At 46.1% G+C, this 24,410-nt stretch overlaps 1 protein-coding gene across 5 annotated transcripts in view; it reads right to left on the bottom strand.

Annotated features, from left to right (window-relative positions):
* FAR1 (fatty acyl-CoA reductase 1) overlaps window positions 1–24,410 on the bottom strand; it is a 528,293-nt gene that overhangs the window by 336,734 nt on the left and 167,149 nt on the right. For all 5 annotated transcript variants that reach the window (XM_085648214.1, XM_085648216.1, XM_085648213.1 and 2 more), the window contains one exon: window positions 8,969–9,148. In XM_085648214.1, coding sequence (XP_085504340.1) covers window positions 8,969–9,148 — 180 coding nt within the window. The remainder of the gene's footprint in view (window positions 1–8,968; window positions 9,149–24,410) is intronic.

The following is a 24,410-nucleotide window of genomic DNA, read 5'->3' as shown; positions in this document are numbered from 1 at the left end:
GATTGGCCACCATTATAGACTACTGTTGTGTTGCGGTTGGCCGTTTTGGGTGTGCCCTCCCAGAGACTCATGGGACTGTTTGTTCTGCGTATTTTTCTTTTCAAAAAGAAAGATTAAAGATGGTTGAAAGAAGTTGAAAGCAAATATTTTTTAAAAGGCTGCTATATTAATATAGCATAGAGAGTTCAGCATAATCCTCAGCTCTGTGTCCTTAATAGAAATGAAATTTTCCTACACGATAATTATAAACAATTTTCATTGTGCCAGATACCTTGAGTTCTCAAAGTTGTATTTAACTAACAGGATAGGTGATTACTCTGGCTCTTGAGAACACTGCTTAAGAGACCACACCCCTTCACAGTATCTGGCTAAAGCAGGTGTGTACAATGAGGTTTTAGAATGCTACATCAATGTCAAATTAGGTAAATTTGTTTCATCTAGATTCATTATCTGTAATTTGTTTTAAGTTGCTATCCTGAATATCTGGCATTAATGCAGCCATGCTGGACACTGCTGTGTTAAAGGATGGTCAAACAAGCATTTGCAATGCAATAGGTCTCACATTTGCGAGTCTTTGAGCTACTGGCATTGTAAATAAACCTTTTATTTATGTGTTGGTTTTGAAAACAGATAAATAAAAGGCATTGTTATTTGCAATGCCAATAGCTTCAAATTTCGCAAATGCGAGACCTATTGCACTGCAAATGTTTATTTACACAGAGCAATCTATACCATTTTCTCACTTTGCCTTTAGTAGCATAACCTGGACTTTTTACATAGACAATGCAGCAATGACTACTGTGACCACTTTGATGGCACATGATTGCAGAATAACCCCTAATCTCTAGCACACACCACTTTCATGTTCCTGTCTCTTCACAGTGTCCTCGGTTTTCACAAATATAAATCCACACTGAAAGCTGTTGCAGACTTTTGTGACTGTTACAGCTCAGTTCTTTTCCTTTTAAAGCAAAAAAACTGAGATGCCCGGTCTCTTTCCTTGATTTCTCTTCCTTTCAGCAGTATGACTTGGGTTATTAGTAACAAAATTTAATCAGCAAGCGATTGATTTCACTTTTTAAAAATATAAACTTCAGAACTAGAGCGTTTCCTTTCTCCGGCTCATTATTTCACAAACACCTGCTTTACTTAGCCTCAAATACTGAAATATGAAAGAATTGTGAACGAACTACTCTTGATGAACTTGAATTTTGCTGCAGCAGCCATGCATTGAGCTACAAACACTTCTTGGAGGAATCTAAGCTCATTAAACCGAAGCGACGTGATCAATGTTGATGGTATGTGGGAAGCAGCGCTGTACGCGTGCACATCTACTGTCCTCAGTATGCGCAATCTGCTGTCTATTGTGCGAACGCGAGCATAAGAGACGCGCATGCACATCTCCTGTTCCCCTTCCGAAGAGAAACAGACGACAATAGATCTTGCCAAGGCGAGCAGCGCATGCGCTGCGTCGCTAGGTAAGACCTGAAAAGTATGGAGAAGAGTTCCATGTTGTGACAGCTTCAGACATTGTGGTCATGGAACTCAGTGAACTAACACATGAAAGCACTGTAGTCCGTGTATTCGACAAAACATATGACCAGAATCTCAAAATAGAAAATCTGCTCATGGTGCTCAAGCCTATGTAGGACCTTATAAGCCATCTGCAAATGTGTATACTTTATCTTTCTGGAACAGTGCAGTTTTCGAACACATTAAAAAATAGTCAACTGGTGAGCACCACATTTTCACAGTCTTCTTGGAAAGAATGGTTCAGTTCATAAAAACTTTATTTCGGCACACATGGCCATAAAAGCATCATTAAAACAACAGTTAAAATACATTCCATTTACACAATATAAAAGATAATATAAAAATAATCCATATTCCTTTTTCTTGGGGGAACTATTTCCCACTTCTGCCTTAATTATGTGTGGGGCACAGAATTACTTGCGCGTAGTGCTAGTATGTGCTATTTCAAACAGTCATTGTTGGCCCATTTTGTGTAATATATTTACAGTTTGCGAAGCACCTTGGGTTGTGGCAAGTAAACACAAGGTCTATGACTATGCAAGACAGTATTCATAGTAATGTACGAGTTACTTACCTTCGGTAACAATGTATCTGGTAGAGACGATTCTAGCCGCAGATTCCTTCACGTAGAATTATCCCCAGGCGCGAGACTGGATCCGGAATTTTTGTTTTGCCTCGGCATTCCTGCGTGCCAGGGGGTGGGGCAACACCACGCAACTCCGCCTAGGCGTCTTACGTGACATCAGCGAGGTCACATAAGCCCCACCCCGGCATGCCATCAGTTTTCTTTTGAGAACTTTTCCGCACCGCAACCAGAGCCACCAGGCAAACTGTGGAAGCAGGGAAACAGTGTGCGAAAGAGTAGAAACAAAGAATGGAGACAAGCGACACCATAAGGAGCAGAGCCAAGCCCTGAGCAGCCACCCTGCCAGCATGTAAACCGCCTCCCCCCCCCCCTCCTCCAGAGACAGGGAACATATGTAAAGGCAGGACACCTGTACCAGGCCTACAACCCCCACCCAGAAATAGGGAAGGGGAGCCAGCCCCAGAACAGACAGGACAACAACAACAACCCTCCAAGCCACCCCGACACAGAGGGCAACCATCCTCCAGGGAACAAGGGCACGGCATGGCCAGGTGACCCCCAGACAAAGGACAGCAGAGGGGCAGGGACCCCAGCAGCAAGAGGGAGGGCAGAGATTAAAGGTAAAACCCTCCCCAAAACCTGGAGCAGCCCGAGTAGCGGGGCACAGAAGCACCATAACCCCATCCTCCAGAGAACCAAGGGGAGGAAGGAACAGCAACAAGACAGAGCAACCCGCCAAGAGCAAAAGGAATGCACTCCCAAGAGACACAGCCCCACCACCAGGAGGCGAGTGCCTTGACCAACCCACGGGTCCTCGCAGAACGGGGAGGAAGGGCGGGCCGTGAAGGAATCGGTGGCTAGAATCGTCTCTACCAGATACATCGTTACCCAAGGTAAGAACTCGTACATCTGATAGAGAGACTACTAACCGCAGATTCCTTCACGTAGAATAGATACGCTAGCAATACCCACAGGGAAGGAGGGTCGGCGAAAGGACCCCCCCAGCCATAACAGGAGAGAGGGTCACACACAGGGGACCAGGCAATAACCCGGCCCCTCCCAGGAAGGAGGAGCCCCCCACAAACAGAACACCACCGACCCCAGAGGGATAGCGAAGAAAAAAAGGGGGTGGGACCTGCACACTCATGACAGAGGAACCAAGGGCCAGGCCAGAGAGGTCGAAGTACCCCACACCCCTTCAAGGCAATAAGCTTCCCTCCAAAGGCAGGGGGAGAGCCCAAAGAGCCTAAGGAAACGAGGGAAAAGAAGGCTAAGCCACACCAGATGGAAGGCAACCGGAGCAGCGCTAACAGACAAGCAGCCAGAACAGAAAAACAACCCAGGGCCCCAGGAAGACTAAGTGGGCACACCTGACAAGGGAGGGCACAGAATTATCCCAAGCAGGGAGAAGAGGAAAGGGCCGGACACTCCCCCCCGAGGGGCCGCGCACACGCCCTCAAGAAGCAAAGCAAGATACAGAAACGGCACGTAGAACAGGCACCATAGGGCCACCAGAACTCCCCAGCAGAGCGCTAGCTATATAACAGCTACCACTACCCCACATAGGGTATGTTAAGTCCCAAGACATGGGAACTCTCTTTGGAAGAACTGCCACAACAGAGGAAAAACAAAAGAGCCACAGGGAAAACACCCCGCGAACGGCTTGACAATCAGCCCAAAGAAAAACAGAAGGCCTAATCTCTGGGTCAAGTCTGCGTAACAGTTCTAGCGCAAAACACACACACAGCGAACAAGGGCCGTCCAGCAGCCAACACTGCCAAAGTCCCCACAAGGAGGACTCAATGGCCAAAACACAATCCACCACAAGAGCGACCGTCCCAAGAAGGACCAGAACCAGCTCAATTCCTAGAGGAAGAGGAAGAGGAAGAGGAAGAGGAAGAGGAAGAGGAAGAGGAAGAGGAAGAGGAAGAGGAAGAGGAAGAGGAAGAGGAAGAGGAAGAGGAAGAGGAAGAGGAAGAGGAAGAGGAAGAGGAAGAGGAAGAGGAAGAGGACAGAGCCCCGCCAGAAACCTTTGGATGGCGGAGTCAGCTGGGGCATGGAACAAAAGGGAGATCACAGAGCCTCTCCCGAACCCGAAGCCAAGCATGGCGACGGAGAGCGACTGAGGAAGCCATGGCCCGGCCCAGCACCTCCGAGATGTCCAGAGCGGAGTGAAGGATAAACGCCGCTAGCTCCCGGCCATCCAACGCATGACGCCATAAGTCCACCTGAACAGTCTGCTAAGAAGCTGCGGACCCCAAAGACTCAGAGTCCCACAGACAAGAGGAGGCCCTAGCCAGGACACACAAGGTGTTCAGGGCCCGCAGGGCCGCGCTGGTAGAGGCAAACATGTTGCACCCCCAAGAGTCCAGCCATCGGGCCTCACGGGAGGGCAGAGTCAACAGCGGCAGCAAAGAGGGAAAGGCAGTCCGCAAAAGAGGACTGCCGGCAGAGGGGTGGAGGGAAAGACATGCAGGGTCACGCTGCACCGGAAGGTGCCAGTGTAGAAGGTGCTGAGGAACCGGATCCCCCGAGGCCAGACGCCCCAAACTCCCATCAGGGACGAAGGGAGCGAACCCTTAAAGGGATGCAAGATCTCCCTCCCACAAGAGCCCTGGTGGACAACCTCCAAGAGATGATTTTTCAGAAAATGAGCAAACAGGTCACCCATACGCAGAATATCCATAGCCGTGAGACCGTGTGAGCAAAGGCCACACCCGCCTCTGTAGGGCCCCGCGGCGGAGAAAGCAGCTTCTCCGTGGGCGGCCACTGCAGACTAAGGCGGCCATCCCCCAAGCCTAGCGGGACGGGTAGGGGCCAGACCTGGAAGATAGGAGAAGCCGAGGAATGGGGGACCTGCCGCTCCTCCGGCAAACACCACAGCCTCAAACGGCGGGGAGCCACCCTTCGATGATGCCGGTGAAAAAGACACCACTCGGCAGCCAGTCTCCGGGGAGGACAACACCAATATGCAAGCAGCCTCCGGAGAAGAGGGATCGTCCGAAGACAAATCCGCAACTCAACGCCTGTCAGGAGCCGTAGAGTCTGCCGCCTGAGGCAGAGCGGTAACACCAGCCTGCGCCGAAGGAGACGCTGGATAGGGCTCCTCGAAGTCACACTGCACCGGGGACCGGACCGGGGCCGGAGTCGCAGTGGACAAGGGGCAGCGTCAGAATGGCACCGACTCGACCTCCTGCATTGTCAGCATTCCGTCCATCAATTGTTTGTTGTAACGCTTTTCGCCCTAAGTGAGATGGGTATTCCCAGACGTGGGACCCGTGCTCACTACGCCACTGGAGTCAAGCTATCCTGGCTGATGACGGCTGATAGCCAGAAACCGGTCCTAGGATGCTTGATTCCGGTCCAGGGAAGACCTGGCTTGGCAGTTCGGGCTGGACTGTTCCCATGAGGCACAGGGTCAAGACTGATTTGCATATGGCCATGTCTAAACTGGGGTGGTGTAGTGGGCAAAAGAACGATGGATTTAACCCAGATCTCTTGACTGGGGGAGAATGTCTGCATTGTCAGCATTCCGTCCATCAATTGTTTGTTGTAACGCTTTTCGACTTCCGCCAGGGCAGCTGCCTGCGTGGAGGGACGAGAAGGAACAGGGGAGTGACACGAAGCCCTCCGCCAGCCTCAGCCCAGTAAGCAACAGAGGTGGTCCAGCGAGCCATGCGGCACCGCCAGGGCCGACACCACCTCCGACTATCCCTCCGACGAGAAAGTCCCAGAGGAGGGAGAGGGGTGCAGCTGCCGGCGCCGTAGCAGCATCACCTCGGCCTTAGACACCTTGTCAAGGGACTGAGAGGGGCTCAGGGAAGCGACCCGAGCTCCGGCGACCTCACGCAACACCACAGGGACTCCTGCGGGAGTTTGCTGCAAGGCAGAGATGCCGTGGTGTGAAGGAGGGACCCAGAGGAGCCGCACTCCAAGAGCACCACATCCTCCAATCCTGGATCCGACCCAGTAGGCACCGGAGGCACAGCGGAAGGCCCCGCGCAAGGCAAGGGAACCGCTGACACCCCAGAAGGGGAAGGAGGAGGAGACGCCAGAGAGGCCTGTAAAGCCGCCGCGTAGGTCTCCATCTGGACTCTCGATGCTTCATGACCGGGAAACAGTGGGTAGGACACGCGGGGCAGCATCACCCGTGGAGAGTCCACGCCCCCGGCAGGCCAAAACCAGGTCCCGGGGACAAACTGCGACACTTACCCACTGGTGAGTGACGCTCTCGCGACCTCAGGGAAGGGCGATGACGACCACGGCCGTATCTGAAGCCGTCTGCCGAGGCAGATCGAGGGGAGGAGGCCGACCTGAAGAGACGCGCCGAGAGAAGTTTCATTCGGCGTTCCCGCCACGACTTTGGCTTCAACTGTTGACGCGCCTCACAATCCGAGGTGCCGTGATCCTCCCCCAAACACCACATACAAATGCGATGAGGATCCGTCGCCAACGTAAGACTCCCACACGACGTGCAAGCTTTGAAGCCTGAAGACATTCGCACACTGTTCCACCTAGAGAAGGACAATGATGAAGAAAAAAGGGCCCGAAACAGGCCCGTAGCAAGACCAGATCCGCGTTGCACTTGGAAAAGGAAAAAACTGACGTAGGCGCGCCAGGGTGGGGGTTGTGACCTCGCTGACGTCACATACGCGGACGATGCCTAGGCGGAGTCACGTGGTGTCGCCCCACACCCTGGCAGGCAGGGATGCTGTGGCAAAAAAGTTTCCGGTGAAGGAATCTGCAGCTAGTAGTCTATCAAAACCTCCTATTGGTTTCTTTAAGCTAGGAGTTGTTTTTAAAAAAAGCTATTGGGAAAATATTAATCCTCCAGAGAGTAACAACATTTACTTATCCATCAAATTTGCCCCAAGTATGGCGGTGTAAACACTTTCATTAGCAATAGCCATAAGTGCCACAATATGTAAGGTATTTGGAGCGGACGAGAGTAGTTCAATGCAACAGTTCAAGCAAATTAGCATAAAAAGAATTAAAACAATCAAACAAATTCAACAGTGGGGAGATTAAGTCAGGAGGTGATCATAAGTGATTGCCATTCCAATTGGCCATCTTTTTTAGGATGGCTCTGCGGGTGCACCACAAGGTGAATAGAAAAAGTGAAATAGAGAAGACAACGTGCATATGTGTGTCAGATTTTAGGAGCCTGTACACTTCACTACAGAGTTTAGACCCCAGGTTCCTACAAAGTTCGAGTAACCAACCAGACCTGGCCCTCCTATAGCCCTGGCAAAAAAATATCACGTGAAGCTCCGTCTCATTCGAGTTATTGCATGCCGGGCACTCCCCATTGGTGGAGCCCTCCCATTTTTGGGTGACTGAACACAGCGGAAGGACTCCATATCTAAATTGTAAGTAGAGCTTTTTAGCGAGAAGTAGCTGAATGTCGTCCAGCACCAATTCTAGGCTACAACTATTTTTTGCTTCCAAGAACTCGGAAGTCAGACAGCCCACAGTGGGTCGCCTATCAAGCTCGTTGAGTTTGTGATCTCTAAAACTCTCTACCAAGGTCTTTCTAGAGTTATTTGGGAGGTTTCTTCTGCTTTGCTCCATAGACTACCCCTACCCAAGCCCTCGCATATACTCTTGATGTACACCAACCATGGTAGTTTCCCTGCACCTCGCAGCCCCATAACTTCAATCAATTCATCCCTATATGCAGCTAGTTCCGGGGTGCTCCACAGACGGCGCCAATAGAGAAGGGGTGTAAGAGCAGCTTCATCAGCAATGGGTCTGATCCCAAGATCCATACGGAGAGGTGTTTGGGGTGTACTAATGGGGAGGCCCATAATATGTCTAATGTATGCATTCTCTGTACGAAACCAGATGCACAATTCCCCCATAGTTCTGCTCTATACAGAGCAGCGCTCCTAGCATGGACTTTCTAGATTTCCACCACTTGACTGACCAATTTTTCAGTGCAGCTCCTGTATAATTTTAAAATACTCCCTGTTTGAGATAATTTAAGCCCTGCTTTGTTAATTTGGGCACCCCAGTCCATTCTCTATGGCAGTGTGATTCCCAAATACTTAAAGATGGTTACCCTCTCCAGGGGTCTGCCGTCCAGGCAGGGATTGGGTCGGGTGGAATTACCTACGTTGAAGGCTATATACTTTGTTTTTTGGAGATTAATCTCTAGTCCCCGATGTTTACAAAAAGGCACTAAAATTAATCGAGGGTCCTCTGGATTCCCATGGGGGATTTTGCAAGCAGGAGCGGGTCGTCTACAAACATCAGGGCTGGAATTTTGCACTTCGCCAGCCTAGGGGCATCGATGTTTATCCCAGCATTCAATGCATCTATTAAGCCATTAATAAAGAGGCAGAAGAGGATCGGTGTGAGGACGCAACCTTGGTGGACACCTCTCTCTATGGGCAAGGGGGATGAGAGTTCGCCATTTTTGCCATATCTAATTTGGGCAAAATGACCCTCATGTAGGCCTTTTAGCTGATGACACAGGTACTCAGGGACTCCCATGTCTGATAAAATTGCCCAGTTTGTCCCTCGGTACCAGGTCGAAAGCAGATTTTAGGAAAGAATGGCATTGGCCAGCACCTACCTCATTGTTGCCTAAAGCAGAATGAGTTCAAATTTACATCACAGCAGAGCACAATATAAGGCTGATTGACTTGCTTACAAGACTTCGGTTTGGAAGGATAGCGACAGTATTGTAGGACACAAGGAGAAAATTATTAATAAAACGGCATGGCTTCCCATCACTCAATTGTGACAATGTACAATTAGATAATCAAAAGGTGTATACATTCTAATTGTTTATGACCCAGTAATGGAAAGCACCTGGGAAACAAAACAAATCAAATAAACACCTACTCCAAAGAATCAATCAGCTTCCTAGGATCCACTGGTGGTTGATACACCAACTCTTCAATGTGCTTCCTGTTGCAGTTTGCATATGCCGTTGACACATGAATGAAGACTTCCAGTTTTTTCATTCTCTGTGCCAGAAGAACGAGCTGGCGAGTAGCAATAACATTTAGTTGCATTGCATCTCTGAAAGGAAAGGATTAGAATAGACAGTTAACTAAATGAAAGGAAACTATAACAAAAACATGAACGATATCTAGATAACGTTCAAAAATAAGTTTATTCACAAATAAAAAGGGACAAAATTTCTGAATTTCAGAAACCTAAATAACAAGTTCTATTCCTTAAACTATATTTGTGGCCAGCTGTTGAGAAAGCCTAAATACCATTTTTTTTTTTTTTTTTTAAATCAAATGTACAATGCACTGGAACCACTTACTGGACTTTGAACCCAACGGACAAATTACTTACCTTTGGCAATGCCTTATCTGGTAAAGACAATCTAGCCGCAGATTTCTTACCTTTGAATTTCCCAGGTGTCAGACTTTATCCGGAAGATTTTTCTTCGAATAAAACCCTTGTGCTACAGTAGGTGACGTCCGTCGGCTATGCGTGTAGTCATTGGCGTCGTCTCTGCTGCTGTGACATCCGCATCATCTATATAGGCGCCACCTTGGCATGTTGAAGCCAGTTACGTTTCACAACTCGCCATCCCAGGAGCGCAGAGCCATGAAGAGCACAGACATAGATGTGTTTTGAACAACTAGGGCTCTGAAAAGGATCAACTTTGACCCTAAAATCCTGTCCACATTGTGGGGAGGAAGGGGAAGGAATCTGTGGCTAGATCATGTCTCTACCAGATAAGACGTTATCGAAGGTAAGTAACTTGTCCATCTTTAGAGGGGTGAGGAGGAGAGTAGAAAGTAGACATGGTAACCGATTGCTCCACTTGAAACGGTATTACCACTTTCGGTAATCAGGGTTGGATGACAGAGCATGCAATTCGCTCATCCTCCTGGCAGAAGGTATTGCCACAAAAAGGCTGTTTTGACGGCAAGCAGCCAGAGGGAGCAATTGTGTAGAGGTTTGAACAGAGCACACATCAGGAAGGTGAGGACAAAATTAAGGTCCCACTGAGGAATGATTAAATGGGCAGGTCGGAACATATGTACAAGCCTTCAAGAAATCTATTTACAATAGGAGAATTACATAACGAAGGTTGGACTAGCAGCCTCAAGAACAGAACGGGCCGAAAGGTACCCATTGAGTGCCCAGAGCGGAGTCCTGCTGGGCAAGTGTCAAAATAAAAAGCAGAACTAGAGAGAGGGAAGCAGAAAGAGGTTAAATAGATCTATCTGTACAATATTTTTTAAATTTGTTTCACCTGTAGGCGTACGTGGTCTTGGTAGAGGGACTCCTGGCTGCCAAAATAACATTACAGACTTACGGAAAGGTTGCATGCTATCAACTGCCTCCACTCCATCTCCACACAAGGCGTCTTAGAGGTCACAGGTACGAATGGAGGACCCTCCCCTGCTGATGTGAAAGAAGATCCTCGTGCAGGGGCACCGATAGGAGGATTAATGCTCAATTGGAGAAGCTCGGGATACCAGAGTCTCCGTGCCCAGTCGGGAACCACAAGAATGACTTCGGCCCAGTCGCTTCTGATCTTCTTCAACACTCTGGGCAGGAGTGATATGGGTGGAAAGACATATTGAATGTCTGAGCTCCACTCAAGCAAGAGCGGCCATGGAAACGCCAGCACGCAAAACTGCTGACATTGCACGTTCTCAGCAGAGGCGAACAGCTCTAACCACTGTTGAATGACACCTTGTGTTACCTAGGGTTAAAGATGCCATTCGCAATCCGCTAGGCATAGACTGCCTAGTTAGTCTCGCCTGGTGCTACCAGAACCTGCCAGGTGAAACCCAGTATCCTGGGTCTAGGGCAGACAAGACTTGAGCCAGAGTAAGCATCTTGAACTTTCCATTTTGAGGAAGTAGTTGAGGGCTCACAGATCTGGGATAGGGCGAAAGCCCTTTTCCTTCTTCGGGACCAGAAAGTAGTGGGAATAACAACCACAGCCTACTTCTGAAACCAGAACCCTCTCAATGGTTCCCAAGTGAGTCGTGAATTTCTCCTGAAGCAAAGTCAGGTGATCCTCCATCAGCCGGTCATAAGTTGGAAGCATGGAGAGAGGGGTAGTACCGAATGGCAGGGAGTAGCCCCTTCAGTCTATCTAAAGAATTCACCTTTCCGATGTTTTGTCAGTGATTGAGTTGGTGGCTGATCCTACCACCAACTGGCTGCCCATGATCTATAAGGGCTGGAAAAAGGGGGTTTGGAGGCGGAGGTTGCGGGAGGCAAGCTCTCAGGGGGAGGGTAGCTGATAAGAAAATTTGGGTCACCTGTTACAGGTCGATGGCAGCAGGCAATTCTTCTATTCACAGAGGCCCCTGTGCTGGGCTTGGACAAGGTTACCAAAAGGACATCAGTCAAGGCCACGTTGAATGGCAGGAGGGGTTCCGAGGAGGAGACAACCGGCTGCACGACCTCCGTCAAGATGTTTGCCTCAACTTCCACTGAAAGGAGCTGAAGGTCCAGGACTTTAGCTGCCCTTCTCACCACCATAGCATATGAAGCTCCCTTCTCTGTAGCTAAGTAGGGGGAGAAAGTCTAGAATCTGGCGAGGTATCCAGTCCACTGGCCTCCTACTCATACCAGTGCATTTTATGTTCAGGCTGGTCTTATAAAGGGTCCAGCGACCCATCCCAATCTTCCTCCATTCCTAGCCCTTCAAAATTGGGCAGAGGAACAGACATAAGACCCAAAGGTTGATAAGAATAGGATTAGCACTACTGGGGGGCGCAGGGAGTCTCGGCAAATGGGCCTGCGCCAGGGAAAGTCGCAGTGGCGTGGACGGCGTTGGTTCAGATCCTCCCTCCGATCCATTGGGGGCATCGACGCCAGGGCTGGAGCCGCCAGCGTGTAACCCGATGGACCCCCATCTAAGCAACCAGAGCCCAAATAAGCACCAGGAGAGTCAGGCCACCCAAACAGAAGGCACATGGCATCATAAAATTCTTTGAGATGGGCGTGGGTTGCTCTGGGTCCCGGGCAGGCAGGATAGTGCAGAGCTGGTCCAGGGCCAAGTCCGTAGACCTAGGTCTAGGGCACAGAGACTCCGCCTTCACGTCAGCCGATGAACAGGGAGAAGTCGAAGCATGCCTCAACTTTCTGCATTTATGCCTCTTACCTGACCTACATAACTACTTCAAGGGGGAGGACGAGGACTTTGGACTCCTGGAGCAGTGTCCGAACCTTCCTCTTGACCAGGGACCAAGACCACTGAGGCGAACAACTGCCCAGCACCGAGCTCCCTCAAAGCTTTCAGAGCCATGGCCTGGCAGTCGGAGCATGACTTCAAGTCGTGGTCGTACTCCAGGCACCAAAGAACAAATCAAGTGTGGATCCGTCACCGACAAGTCTTCTTTGACATGTTGGAAAAAACCTATACACCAAAAAATGTTGAACAAAACGTCGAACAAACCTGTCAGAAAGTGACAAAGGGTAGCTCTCTTCTTGGATCTGAGCTAGTTGGCGCAGAAAGAAAAGAACTGATGTCAGCGTGCCAAGGTGGTGCCTATATAGGCGACGCGGAGGTTACAATGGCCTGAGACGACGCAGTCACACGGAGTCAACCAGCGCGCAAGGGTGTTGAAATACCTTTTTGCTTCATTGCCCTGCTATGATGATAGTATGAGCCTTTTCTGTACAAGAAGCACAGTGTAACTATTTCCCAATTAGAGTATTATTTTGTTTTAACATCTTTGCACTCTGACACTGCAGCAAAGTGTGCAGGCAAAAAGCAACAAAATGTTCATATACATCAGCAGACACGCGGGCCCAGGGTGAAAGAGCTCTTAGTGCAATCTAGCTACACTGTACAAAAGCTGCTAGTCTGAGGGGATTGAACTCGCTTTTATAGTTTTGAATGATGAGTCACACAGAAATAGGGCTTTACCCAAGAATGCTAGCTTCTCTTAATACATACCATCTTGGTAACTTTCACACTGTTCCCCCATGTGTAGTTTGTCGTGTGGCTGTGTGATATGTATATAAGGTAAGAACAGTATCAGGCCCTCAACCTCGCCCACAAAGTGGGTTCACTCCTTTGTAAGAAAACCACCAATGGAACTTGTAACATGTGGGTGGGTTTTAAAGGTATCCACGTCAATCATGGACTACCTGTATATCTATGCATGCCTTTAAAACATACTGTGTACAATCAGCTCAGGTCTACTTTCATGTTTCCACCAGAGGGCAGGCAGATTTTTCTTACTTACACTAAATTCATAATGGCCCATAGAAGACACCCAATAACGTGAGTGGGTGCATATGTGAACTACATCCGAACCCCTTGGGTTTGTAATCAAAAGGGCATCAATCATCAGCCCTGAATGTCAAAACATAGTCCACCATGCCTTGTCAGTGTCAATTACGGCAGTTCTTTTTATGGGAATCAAGGATAGTGCTAGAACAGTGGGTACGTTTCCTGGTCACTTCTCTGGGGAAGAGGAACCGTTATTTATGATTTTAATGTATATTCCCCTGTAGGAAAATTAGGATTACAAGTAACTATTCCTTCTCATCTATGAGATCTTCATTTACAGTCATAAGCACAGAACAGAGTACCAAGACCATTCCCTAGCACTATAAAAGGAGGAGAAAGGAGAATAAGAAAACACACTACACAAAAAGATTTCATAACAAAGTTTGGCTCACTTGGGCATCTACTCTGTTTTCAGAGTCCAGAAAATGTCAAGTAAAAGTACACACCGACCTTCAAGAGACAACTTTAGAGATCTGAAATGTAAACAATTCGAAGGAAGTCTATGCTTGACCCTATCAAGATGGAACTGTAATAGCCTTTTAACATCTACAGAATGGAAAGTCCTCTCTGCCGTAGAGACAGGACTCTGGAAAAAAGATAGTCGAAAACAGTTTGACTGGCATTGTTGTCTAAAAACTATCTTTGGGAGAAAACTCTAGTGACTTTGGACATTCTTTGCAAGATTCGCCTACATTTTATAAAATCTGCAGTCGGGAAAAACATTTATTGTATCCTTCTCCTTCCACACTCCGTTTTGAACAGTAGAACAAAATTGTCTGAAACAACATGCTCATCTGCTAAACTTTTGAATGTTGAAGGGGTGGGGAAGCAGTGAGGAATCTGCAGTTAGACTAAATATCCATCCGAAAGAAGGTAAGTAACCTGTTCTTTTGATGGACACTTCTATCCGCAGATTCTCACCTTTGTAGTAGACACCATAGCAGTACCTCCCAAAGGTGGAGAGTGGGCTCTAATTATAATTTTTTTAAAGTGGTCTTGCAGAACCAAGTTAGTAAGGTGACCTGCCATAATCATTGTAGTCCGACTAAATGTCATAACACCTTGTCAATATTCGCTAAATATTGTATGACTCATCATATACCTGTATACACAAATGCACTGAACTGTAATTTTCATCATAAATACAAAACTCAATAAAATGTGTGTTAGAAAAAAAAAAAAAAGTTAAGGTGACCTGCCGGTCGGCTCTGGCTGTCCAGGCAGCAATGCTTCATGAACATATGCACCAATACCCAAAGCACAGCCTGACAAGTGTCTGGAAAATGGATCGCTCGTGTATATGCTGTTGTAGCGCCTTGGCCCAATTTACCAGGCCCACAGGTCTCCAGGGGGATGGTTCTTTGGCAGTATGTAGCATATTTTGAGGTAGAGGCTATCCATCTTGACCAAGTCTTCTTATGCACCGGCTTACCTTTCTTTGCACCAGAGAATTGGACAAAGAGCTCATCATGCATGCAACGGTTCTTAGCTGCAATTGATGTAAAACTTAGTGCGCTCTTATGGTTAAGACAATAGAGTATTTCTTACACTTTTAAGAGTGGAGGATGGGCAAAGAGATGGACTGGCCAATATCGAAGAGTCACAATCTTTGACAAGGCGACTGCTTGGTTCATCAGCACCAATTTAAGCCATAAAAAAAAAAAAGATAGTGAAGGGCAGTTACATCAAAAGCACCTCCAGTTCATTCACACAGAGTGCAGACATGATTGAAATGACAGTTTTCATCTTTAAGACCCTTCACAACAGCTACATAGGGTTGAAGGGTGTGAACAAACAAAATGTCAAGACCAAGTTCAGTCCCACTGACAAATGGTTTGGGAGAATATATCTGAATCAAACCTTTTATAAACAGCATCACAATCAGCTGTTAAAGTGAGTTAAGTAAGTCAGGCAAACACAGTAAGCGCTGACACATAACATTTCTTTGTGTCCACCGCAAGACTTTACTTGGGCTAATTAAATAACATACAAAAGAACAGTTAGGTTTGTAAGTGGTTGGTTCTTCAAGCACCACTTCTGGCAAAACATTGGTCTTGGAGCTTATTAACTTGGTGGAAGGTAGCCTGGCTAAACAGATGACATCTGCCTCTGTCGGCAAATCGTCTGCATTTAATTACCACAGCTCGATTTCTAAGCATGAAGGGATAAAGTTGTGGAGGCCAAAAGAGTCAGGAGCTTTGAGTACCACTTTCTCCTCGACCTTTCTGGAGCAATGAGAGTGGCTTGGGACCGGTCTGTCTTGATCTTCCTCAAAATTCAAGGGCGGAGAGGAATCAGTGGGAATGAGTACAGGTGCCTTTCAAGTCAGAATGCGTCTCCTAATCACAGCTCCAGACAAAACTGCATAACATTGAACTTTGGATACTCTGTTTTCTAAGGTGGCACATAGATCTAGCAAGGGTGTACCCCACTGCTTAAAGGCAAACAGCACCACTTTGGGATGATGATATTACTCCTGGGGTGCCAGAAGAAACCTCCTCAGTTTGTCCAATCTGGCATTCAAAGAAAGAGCTTAAAGTAGTTCGCAACCAGGAAAATGTTCCGGTTATACAGAAACCTCCAGAGGCTCCTTACACAAGATCCAAGACCCCACTGCACCAAACTTGCTGCAGTACCACATGGAGGATGTAATGTCAATAAGGACCTGCACCAGTCCCATTTAGATGGTTGTCAGGAAGGCTTGCAGGGGCATATAGATTGCCTAAAGCTTCAGAAGACTAGTTTGGAGCTGGCTATGCTGGAGACCAAATGGTACAGATCTCCACCTCTTTCAGGAAGCCCCCCTCTAACCCAGCACTGTCACTACCATGATGTTTTGGTGGGGGAGGGAGAGACGTCTACCACAAGTCAGGTTGTGTCTGTCTGCACTGCCTCCCTCAAGATCTGGATGGAGTCAGAGAGGCATCCCTGATGCTGGGTTCACCGGGATCTAAGATTTCACTGCATGACCTGCATGTGCCACATGGCATTCTGGACAAAAAGGAAGCATGTCATCAGAAGACCAATAAACTGCAGAGCGGTCCACACCAAAATCCAAGATATATCCTGAAACATTGTGATCATATACTTCATGTTCGGGACTCCTGCGGCAGAGTGAATGCCTTGAACAACCTCTCCAGAATTACCTAATTGAATTGAATACTCTGCAAGGAATTCAGGTTGTACTTTAGCTTGTTGATGCTGAAACCCAACATTATGAGGTGTTCAGCCATCGTTCGGAGATGGTCTACGGATAACTGCAGTGAGGCGGAGTGCAGTGAGCCTGCCTTTTTAGCAGCAGGTTGTGGAGTTATGGAAATATGTTTACTTCTGACTTTCGAAGACAGGAAGCAACTTCCACCATTACTTTTGTGAACATCTAAGGGACAGAGCTAAAGCCAAGGGGAGCACAGAGTAAACTGAAAGGGTTCCTGGCCCAAATTGAACTGCATATAATGTTGGTAGGATGGGAATATGGAAATATGCATCCTGCAAGCCCAAGATCGCCTTCCAATCTCATGGGGTTAGACCTGAAAGGACCTAAACCAGATTAAGCATGTTAAACAGGTCCTTCCTCAGAAAGACATTAACAGGCACAGGACCATAATCTTAATGATGCCTCCACCTTCCTTCAGGTTGAGGAAAAAAAGCCAATTGCATCAATGCCCCTTCCCCAATTTCGGCACCCACTGTATGACTTTCTTGGACAACAGAAGGTGAACTTCCTGCATCAGGATTACGAAATAGTCTGCCGAAAGTCACCACGGGGTGGGAGAAAGGTACAGTGGGGAGGATGTGACTGGCAGGACAAAGACCTTTTGCACAATCTGTATGACCCAATATCCATCTGTCTAATGCGATTAATCTGCATCAGTAGAGTAGGAAGAACTGTAGGATTGCTGTTCTTGCTGATTAGAGCAATTTCTGTGAGTGCCACACATGCCGTCTCGAAAGGAATGCACTGGCTGCTATGGGACAGCTTGAGAAGGCTGGCATATGTAAGTTAGCCCCATGGAATAGACTCACACATTTTCTGTATTGTTGGGTTCATAACTGGTGTCAATAGTCCCAATGATTGTGCTGTGGTAGGAAATGTCCTTGAATCGTCCTATCACTGAATCGGCCTTTTTGCCAAACAGTCTGGAGCCATCATAGGGCATATTCATTAAGGATGCTTGCAGGTCTTCAAAGGGCAAGCCTGGATAGGATCAGCTGGTATTTCTTATCAGGACTACTGTAATGAGGCAGTCTGCAGTATACTGTCCGGCTAGGAGAATATACTTGGCTACATCATGACCACCGTGTAACATTTGCATTAGAGGCCTGGATGTTTTTCGGAATGGCCGCAAGTCGTCACTGGCTAGGTCAGATAGTGCATGGATGTACCTCCCAAGAAGGTAATCTCAGTTAATGGATCTGAAGGCCAACTAGCTGAAGAAAACTTTTCTTTCCAAAGATATTAATCCATCAGGAAAATTTGGTAGAAAGGAACTTGGATTAACCTCGATTACTGAAGTTGCCCCGCGCAGGGTACATGGCGAGGATGTCTGATGAGACCCAACCTATGTTGCTTAGCCACAGTTCAAGTGACTGGTGGGCAGGAACGTGGCTCATACCATGTAGCCAGATGAGTATCAGTAAGGCACATTAAACAGTAGTAAAGGTCACAGAAATCTGGCCCTAGGTGAAGAATCCTAGTCATCACATTTGTTTCATCTCTATAATGGTAAACTGGAACTCTAGTCTCATTCACACTCCTAACCACCATTAAAAATGACGAATCCTCTTCCACGGATGGCCCAGGTGCCCAGTCTAGCTCGATTTCAGAAAATCTGTCTAGCTCACTGGCATTTTGGTGCGCACTAAAGAATGAATTGCCAGTGTGATGAGTGGGAAAAAATGTCCCTTTCCTCATCATCAATGTACTGAGGGACATCGGGTGCTTCCTGCACTGGGTCCAAATAGGAGCTCAAAATAGGAATGTCCTATTGGATGGACATATAGGTTCCCTAAAGATGCCGATACAATTTTATGGATAACTTAAATATCCATATTTCCAAGAAATCAGGGGCCAAGCTGCTAAGCTCACTGATACAAGATTTGGGTGCATAATCTGTCCCCTCAAACTTGAATCGGAAGGTCAGGGAACCAGCCATTCAATGTAAACAATAGCATCCAAGCTTTGACAGATATAATTGGGGGATATCAGAGGAAATGTATACACAAACTTCAACTAGCTTATGAAGAGGGTTTTCCACATGATACCCTACATGTAAAATCTAGATGCATAATTTGAGCATTTTGTTCCTTTTGTAAATTGGGTTTGCATCAGATGCACCGGTTAGCAAATTTAAAACATTTTCAGCACTGTGTCAGTTAATACTCAATCATGATTTTCTTAAAGAGTCCTGCTGAGAGAGGTTGCTTCTTCATTGGACACCAGGTAGACAGATGGCAGTGACATTAGATTTCCCGTTAATCAGCCATTTCTGTATGCATTGAGAGACAGAACTCTGGGGCCAGTAAACAATCTTGTTCTTTTCCTGTGTATCCGCGTCCGAGTCAAGATTCTTTCCATAGGGGTGGTATTTCTTGAAAACAATTGGAGCCATTGTCTGGGCCCTCCAAGTATCAGGGTTCTTCCAGAACTTGTGACCTTTTGCCAATAAAGAGTTATGTATCAATGGGGTAACCCGAAAGACCACTGGACTCGGGTAAATAGCGGTACACAAAAGGATAGTCACAGTGGAAATTATTCACAAAGTATTAACAGCCAATACATGGTCAATGGAAAAAGAAATTTGACACCAAAAAATGTCATACAGTAAATGAATAGGATTTAATCGATTAGGCAGAGATTGTCAATATATCAACGGTTCATAAGAGACTGTATATCATTCTGCAATTTTTCAAAAAACAGGTGCATATAACATGGTGACAAGTGCGAAAACTGGGATCAGTGCAAGTGATGCGCAGTGGAAAGGTGGTGCATGTATATACATCAACATACAATAGTAGAAGACCTATCCAGCCAGATTCCTGGCACACAATTAATGTAAAATCATAAATAACTGATGCAGTTAATAATTCACTGTCATTCAGGTTTGATGTTGAAGAAGAGAAAAAGTCGACGTTTCGACCCCCTATGGGGACCAACAAACTGAAAGTATTGGAGGTGGGGTCTTCATCAGGATCAAGGGGGGGGGGGCGAGTGAGGGGGGGGGCACCTATGGACAATAGTACAAGATTAATGGGGTGTGTCCAAAAGAGGGGGGGGGGGGGGGAACTAATTCAATTGACAAACTCAAGAGAATCAATTACCAGCATCAGCAAGATTACTTCGTGCTGGAAAATAAAAGTTGTGGGCCTGCGTGGCTCCTACAGGGTGGGGGGGGAGACAGAAAACAAGAGAAACCACTAGGATCATGGTTTGCACTAGTGGATAGGAGTACAGGTTGAGGCAAAACCAATCATTATATACTCAAGGAGAATTGGGTAGACTGGGTACCATAGGATCAGAGTTGTCTATGGTCGACTGAGTTAAACAGTTTCAGTGGCACTAGGTTCATGAGTAACCTGTGTCTGGGGGTGTCAGGAGGAGAAAGGAAGGGAACATTCTCGTTAAAACCTTTTCTGAGGGAAATGTACACTGGTATTAAAAACGCGTGTCAAATCATGTATATTGAGCTAGAGCTGCATAAGGTAGCGTTCAATTCAGTCTGAACACCACATCGGTGTGCTTAAAACATTGGCCAAGCTAATTGGTACGGAGAGAGTTTGCGTGATGAAGCACTGTGTGTTAACTCCCGAATTACACTGAAGGACAGTGTACGAGAAATACATAAAAAGCCTTCCGACGTCGTTCCGGAAGACAGGTATTTAAGAGCATCAAACCCTGAAGATGTTGATTGTTTAAACTAAACGATGCGTGATACATGAAGACAGTGACCTTTGCAAGAGGGGGCAGCGTATATGCGCGAATCTATTTGGGGCGGGTTCGCATTGGAGCTTAAAAAGATAAGAAAATAATTATGTGCGCAAAACCAGTTTGTAACCGTGGCTCTAAATTGGTTAGCAAGGTAGAAAGTCTTTACGTGGATAAAAGCATGTGCGCGTTAGATCTTAAAGGCCGAGCAGTGGAGACGTGACTTACCTCTCAGGGAAGCGTCGATGCATCTGACAGCTAACCCCGGTTGGTGTCACGTGACATGTTAAGTAGCCGAGTGAAAGCGTGCAAGTCATTCACGTATTTGCAAGGAGGATTGTGGTTCTGCCGATCGATTCCAAAGGGCAGGATATCGATCACAGAGTTATGACAGGCTCGTGTTAAAGCGATACGCCAACCATTCTAATAACACTGTATAAACAAGCAAGTTTATGTTGCCTAGCGTATTCGAATAAAAGATACAAAATACTATATATTGTTACCGGCAACCAAGAGTAATGGTCAACACAAAATACAAAACTAGTGCACATCCAACTTAAATGATGAAATCGCGTTTGAGTAGCCAAATATATGTGGCTGTCTAACATAGTTAGCGCACAATCTAGCAGCGCATTGGTAGAAGACATTTACACAATACAAATAGAGCAATTGTGTTCGTATCAACTCTAGCATGGAGGTTAGTTAATGTCGTCGGTTTGACTGAACCATGCCAAGCATATGTAAAGGGGTTGGGTATAGTGCACAGCAGCTAAATCATGTGTGCAGAGCAGTGTTCTCTCCATATCTGGTACTGAGTGATGGACACAAGTGCCTCGGAAGTACTGATTGATGCGAGTGAGCCCCAAGTGTTATGGGCCACTTAATAGGCACAGTTGGGCATATGTAGCATCTAGCTCATTTAAGCCATTTTGTACAGACTTGAAATGGTCCATCCATTTACATTCTCTGGTATTTAGGATTGATCCCAAATCCCCTCCCCTAATACCCAGTGTGACTGCTTCAATGATCAGCCATTTCATGGATTCAGGTGGGTGGTTGCGTGTTAGAAAACGATCAACCAAGGGGGCCCCCATGGTTCCGCATCTTATCCTACTGCAGTGTTGCAGTATTCGACATTTAACCTTTTGCGCTGTCTGTCCTATGTAGATTTTATCACAGGGGCAGACAATTGTGAATAATTTACACTGACTATCCTTTTGTGTACCACTTTTGCCAATAAAAGCAGGATTCCTTGATAAGCACTGCACCACTTCAGAGTAAACCAAAAACAAGGGATCTACAACCATCTTCAAATGCAATTAGACTCACGGGTATCTAGTACAATAGAAGGACGAAATGTTGAGGTACACTCCACCACTTCGAGACTAACAATCACAGGAATACACTCTCCAGCAGCCTCGGCCCGTGCAGGTAATTTTCGGTCGTAGTCTGTCGAAATTCAACCCCCACAACCCGGCCCCACCGCTCTTACCTGCACGGGCCGCGGGTGCTTGGCAGATTGTTCCTACAATTAAGAGTAGAGTTGACACACATTCGTCTTACAAATGGATTGTGTTTAATAATGTACAACTAATACACAGGATAGATGTGTTACTTTATTTGAACCCATTGTTTACTTATTTTGAACATCTTGCGTCTGACACTCAATATACACTAAGTGACTGCTATACCATTACTTTTGTACACCCGTTCCTTTATTTTCCACTCACTTTGTGGTGATTTGCCTGTGCATAGTTTTGCTTTATTAATTCGCACAGCTTTTTTGCTGTGTTCCATTTTAGAGATGCAGAAATATTGGCCAGTTACTATAATTCAATCGGTTAATTATCCTCTTGGAGGCCATTTACCTCAGTGGATACTATTTTCCAGGCTCAAAAGGGGATATTGGCTTACCAATTTTTTCCATCTGCAGTCAGAACTACAAAGGTGTCAAATGGAATGGAAATTCATAAGTATGAAAAATGATGGGTCTATCAATATGTTGAGTTTTTTTACACTGCAGACAGGTAGAAGACGATCTCTCCTCCGAAGAATAAACTCTCATTGTCAGGAAGTCCAGAACTGCTCACTGGTAATGGATGAATTGGACAGGGATTGAAGCCGATTTTCAAAAGTAGTTGCTTCTGTAGACCAGTCTCACAAACCAAATTAATTTTCATGAATTATGCAGAGACTATAGCACTGCACTTTGATATTTTTCCTTGCAGATGACTGGAGTCTGGTGCATATGGGGCAATGTTTACTACCAGAACATAGTCCTTTCTTTTAAAGTACCATACATTTTTCTGCACAATGTAGATTTAAGCGTCCTGCGCCACAAAACCAATCCCCTTGATGGACCTTTGGGGTAAAACTGATGAAGACTTGATTGTCTTCTAAAATGTAACCTTTCTTTGCATTTTTTCATATTCTGTAAACAGAGCACAGCCCTGTAATTCTGCTTGGTGCTCTCTAAACGAACCAGAAAGTAACAGTAATATATTGCATTTACTTTTTCAAATTGAGGGACCATTTCCACAACTCTTTTGCTTAGAAGAGTGCTGACCTCTGGTTGAAGTAACGTTTTATGGTACTGGACAGACTTTTTGGAGGGAATCGCGAATGGAGATTAAGCCATCCTCCGGAAATAACCAATTTGCACAATATTTAAGACTCATCTGTCTATTGCTATATTATTCCACTTTTCCAGATATTTGCTTATGTATTCCCCTCTCCTACTAAGGTGATGAAAGGAAGATGGAGAAGTTAGAGGGGGAGGGGAAGGAGGGCGGGGGATGGAGGAGGGGCTACTGCAACGTGGGATCTCTGCAGCCTCTCTCCTTAGCAGCTTTACAAAGTTGGCCCAGCCGCTTTTGAGCTCTTTGGTGCTGCTCGGACAAATGAGGTGTTTGAAACCTCTGTTGTGAAATCAGTCGTCAATAATGCCAGTGCTGGTATATTATGTACTACTCTTCCAAATCCAGTGTCTTAATGATCTCTAGCTCTGGCTTCAAGCACTGAGTTTAGCCTACTACATGTAATCCAAAAAGATGGTTGCCAGAGAAAGGAAGATTTAAAATTCTTTCAGAAGCATCTGGCTTGAATCCTGTAACACAGAGCTATTAATAGCAACGTAAATCTACCTCAATCCCCATTTCAAAGATCATCCAGATAAGGGTCCCTAGCTGGTACTGGAAACCTTGGTCTTTAAAGAAAGAGAATGCATCTAATGGATTAGCTGACAGATTTTGACCTTGGGAGACTTGTTTTTTTAAATTCCAGCCTTGTGATGTGACTGATAATCATGTGATTCTGTGCAAACCACTGGTAACCTTCTGATAAATACTTATGGACCCAATACAAACCTGAATAACTCATGTTGCCTAGAGAAAGCATATCAAAACCAAATGAGAGAACATTTCATAAAATTGCATGACCACAATATCTGCCATTTAGTCCAGATTGATCCTGCTAAAGGTTATCTAGAAAAACTGAACCATCTTGGGGAGGGCAGGGGAAGCTTTGTAAATATGACAAACATAGCTGCCATCACCTCACCTTTGCAATGTGAAAGCCTCCTGACAGGTGAGGTAAGATATGTGTCATTAAAATGAAGTTTAGCAACTTTTTTTGCTCCATAGAGGTCAACAGGAGCAGTACAGACATGCCAGACTTTCTGCAGATGAAACCAGAGCCCTCACTCTAGTTGCAAGATTCTTGGGACTATGAAAGAAAAAACTATGAACAGATGTCTGCCAAGCCCCCACTAACCTAGCTGCAAACTGGCTCCTAAACTCATAGGATTTTTACTTTTTTTTCCCCCAAAAGGATCACTAGTATATAGCATGCAATCTTTGTACTTTGATTTAATGTCAGGAGGGGCATACGTAAAAGGCGTCCATACCATGTGGTCAAAGTATGCAAAATAACAACTGAATCTACTGGTAAGTGGAAAGATACACATGCAGTACTCTTAGTTTGCAGTCAACTGATTTAGACAATAGAGGGCAGATATGGACTTCTGTCACTCTAAACAGCTTTAAAGGGTTTCTTCTTTGATCGTAATCAAAGAACTTGTAAGTGATTTGGTGGAAAGCAATAGGGTCAAATCTCTTTCATGGTATTGTAGG

The sequence above is a fragment of the Triturus cristatus genome, chromosome 3_2, assembly GCF_964204655.1.
Source record: "Triturus cristatus chromosome 3_2, aTriCri1.1, whole genome shotgun sequence".
NCBI lineage: Eukaryota > Metazoa > Chordata > Amphibia > Caudata > Salamandridae > Triturus > Triturus cristatus.
The sequence above is the reverse complement of the archived record's forward strand: the minus strand, read 5'-3'. Positions and strand labels throughout refer to the sequence as shown.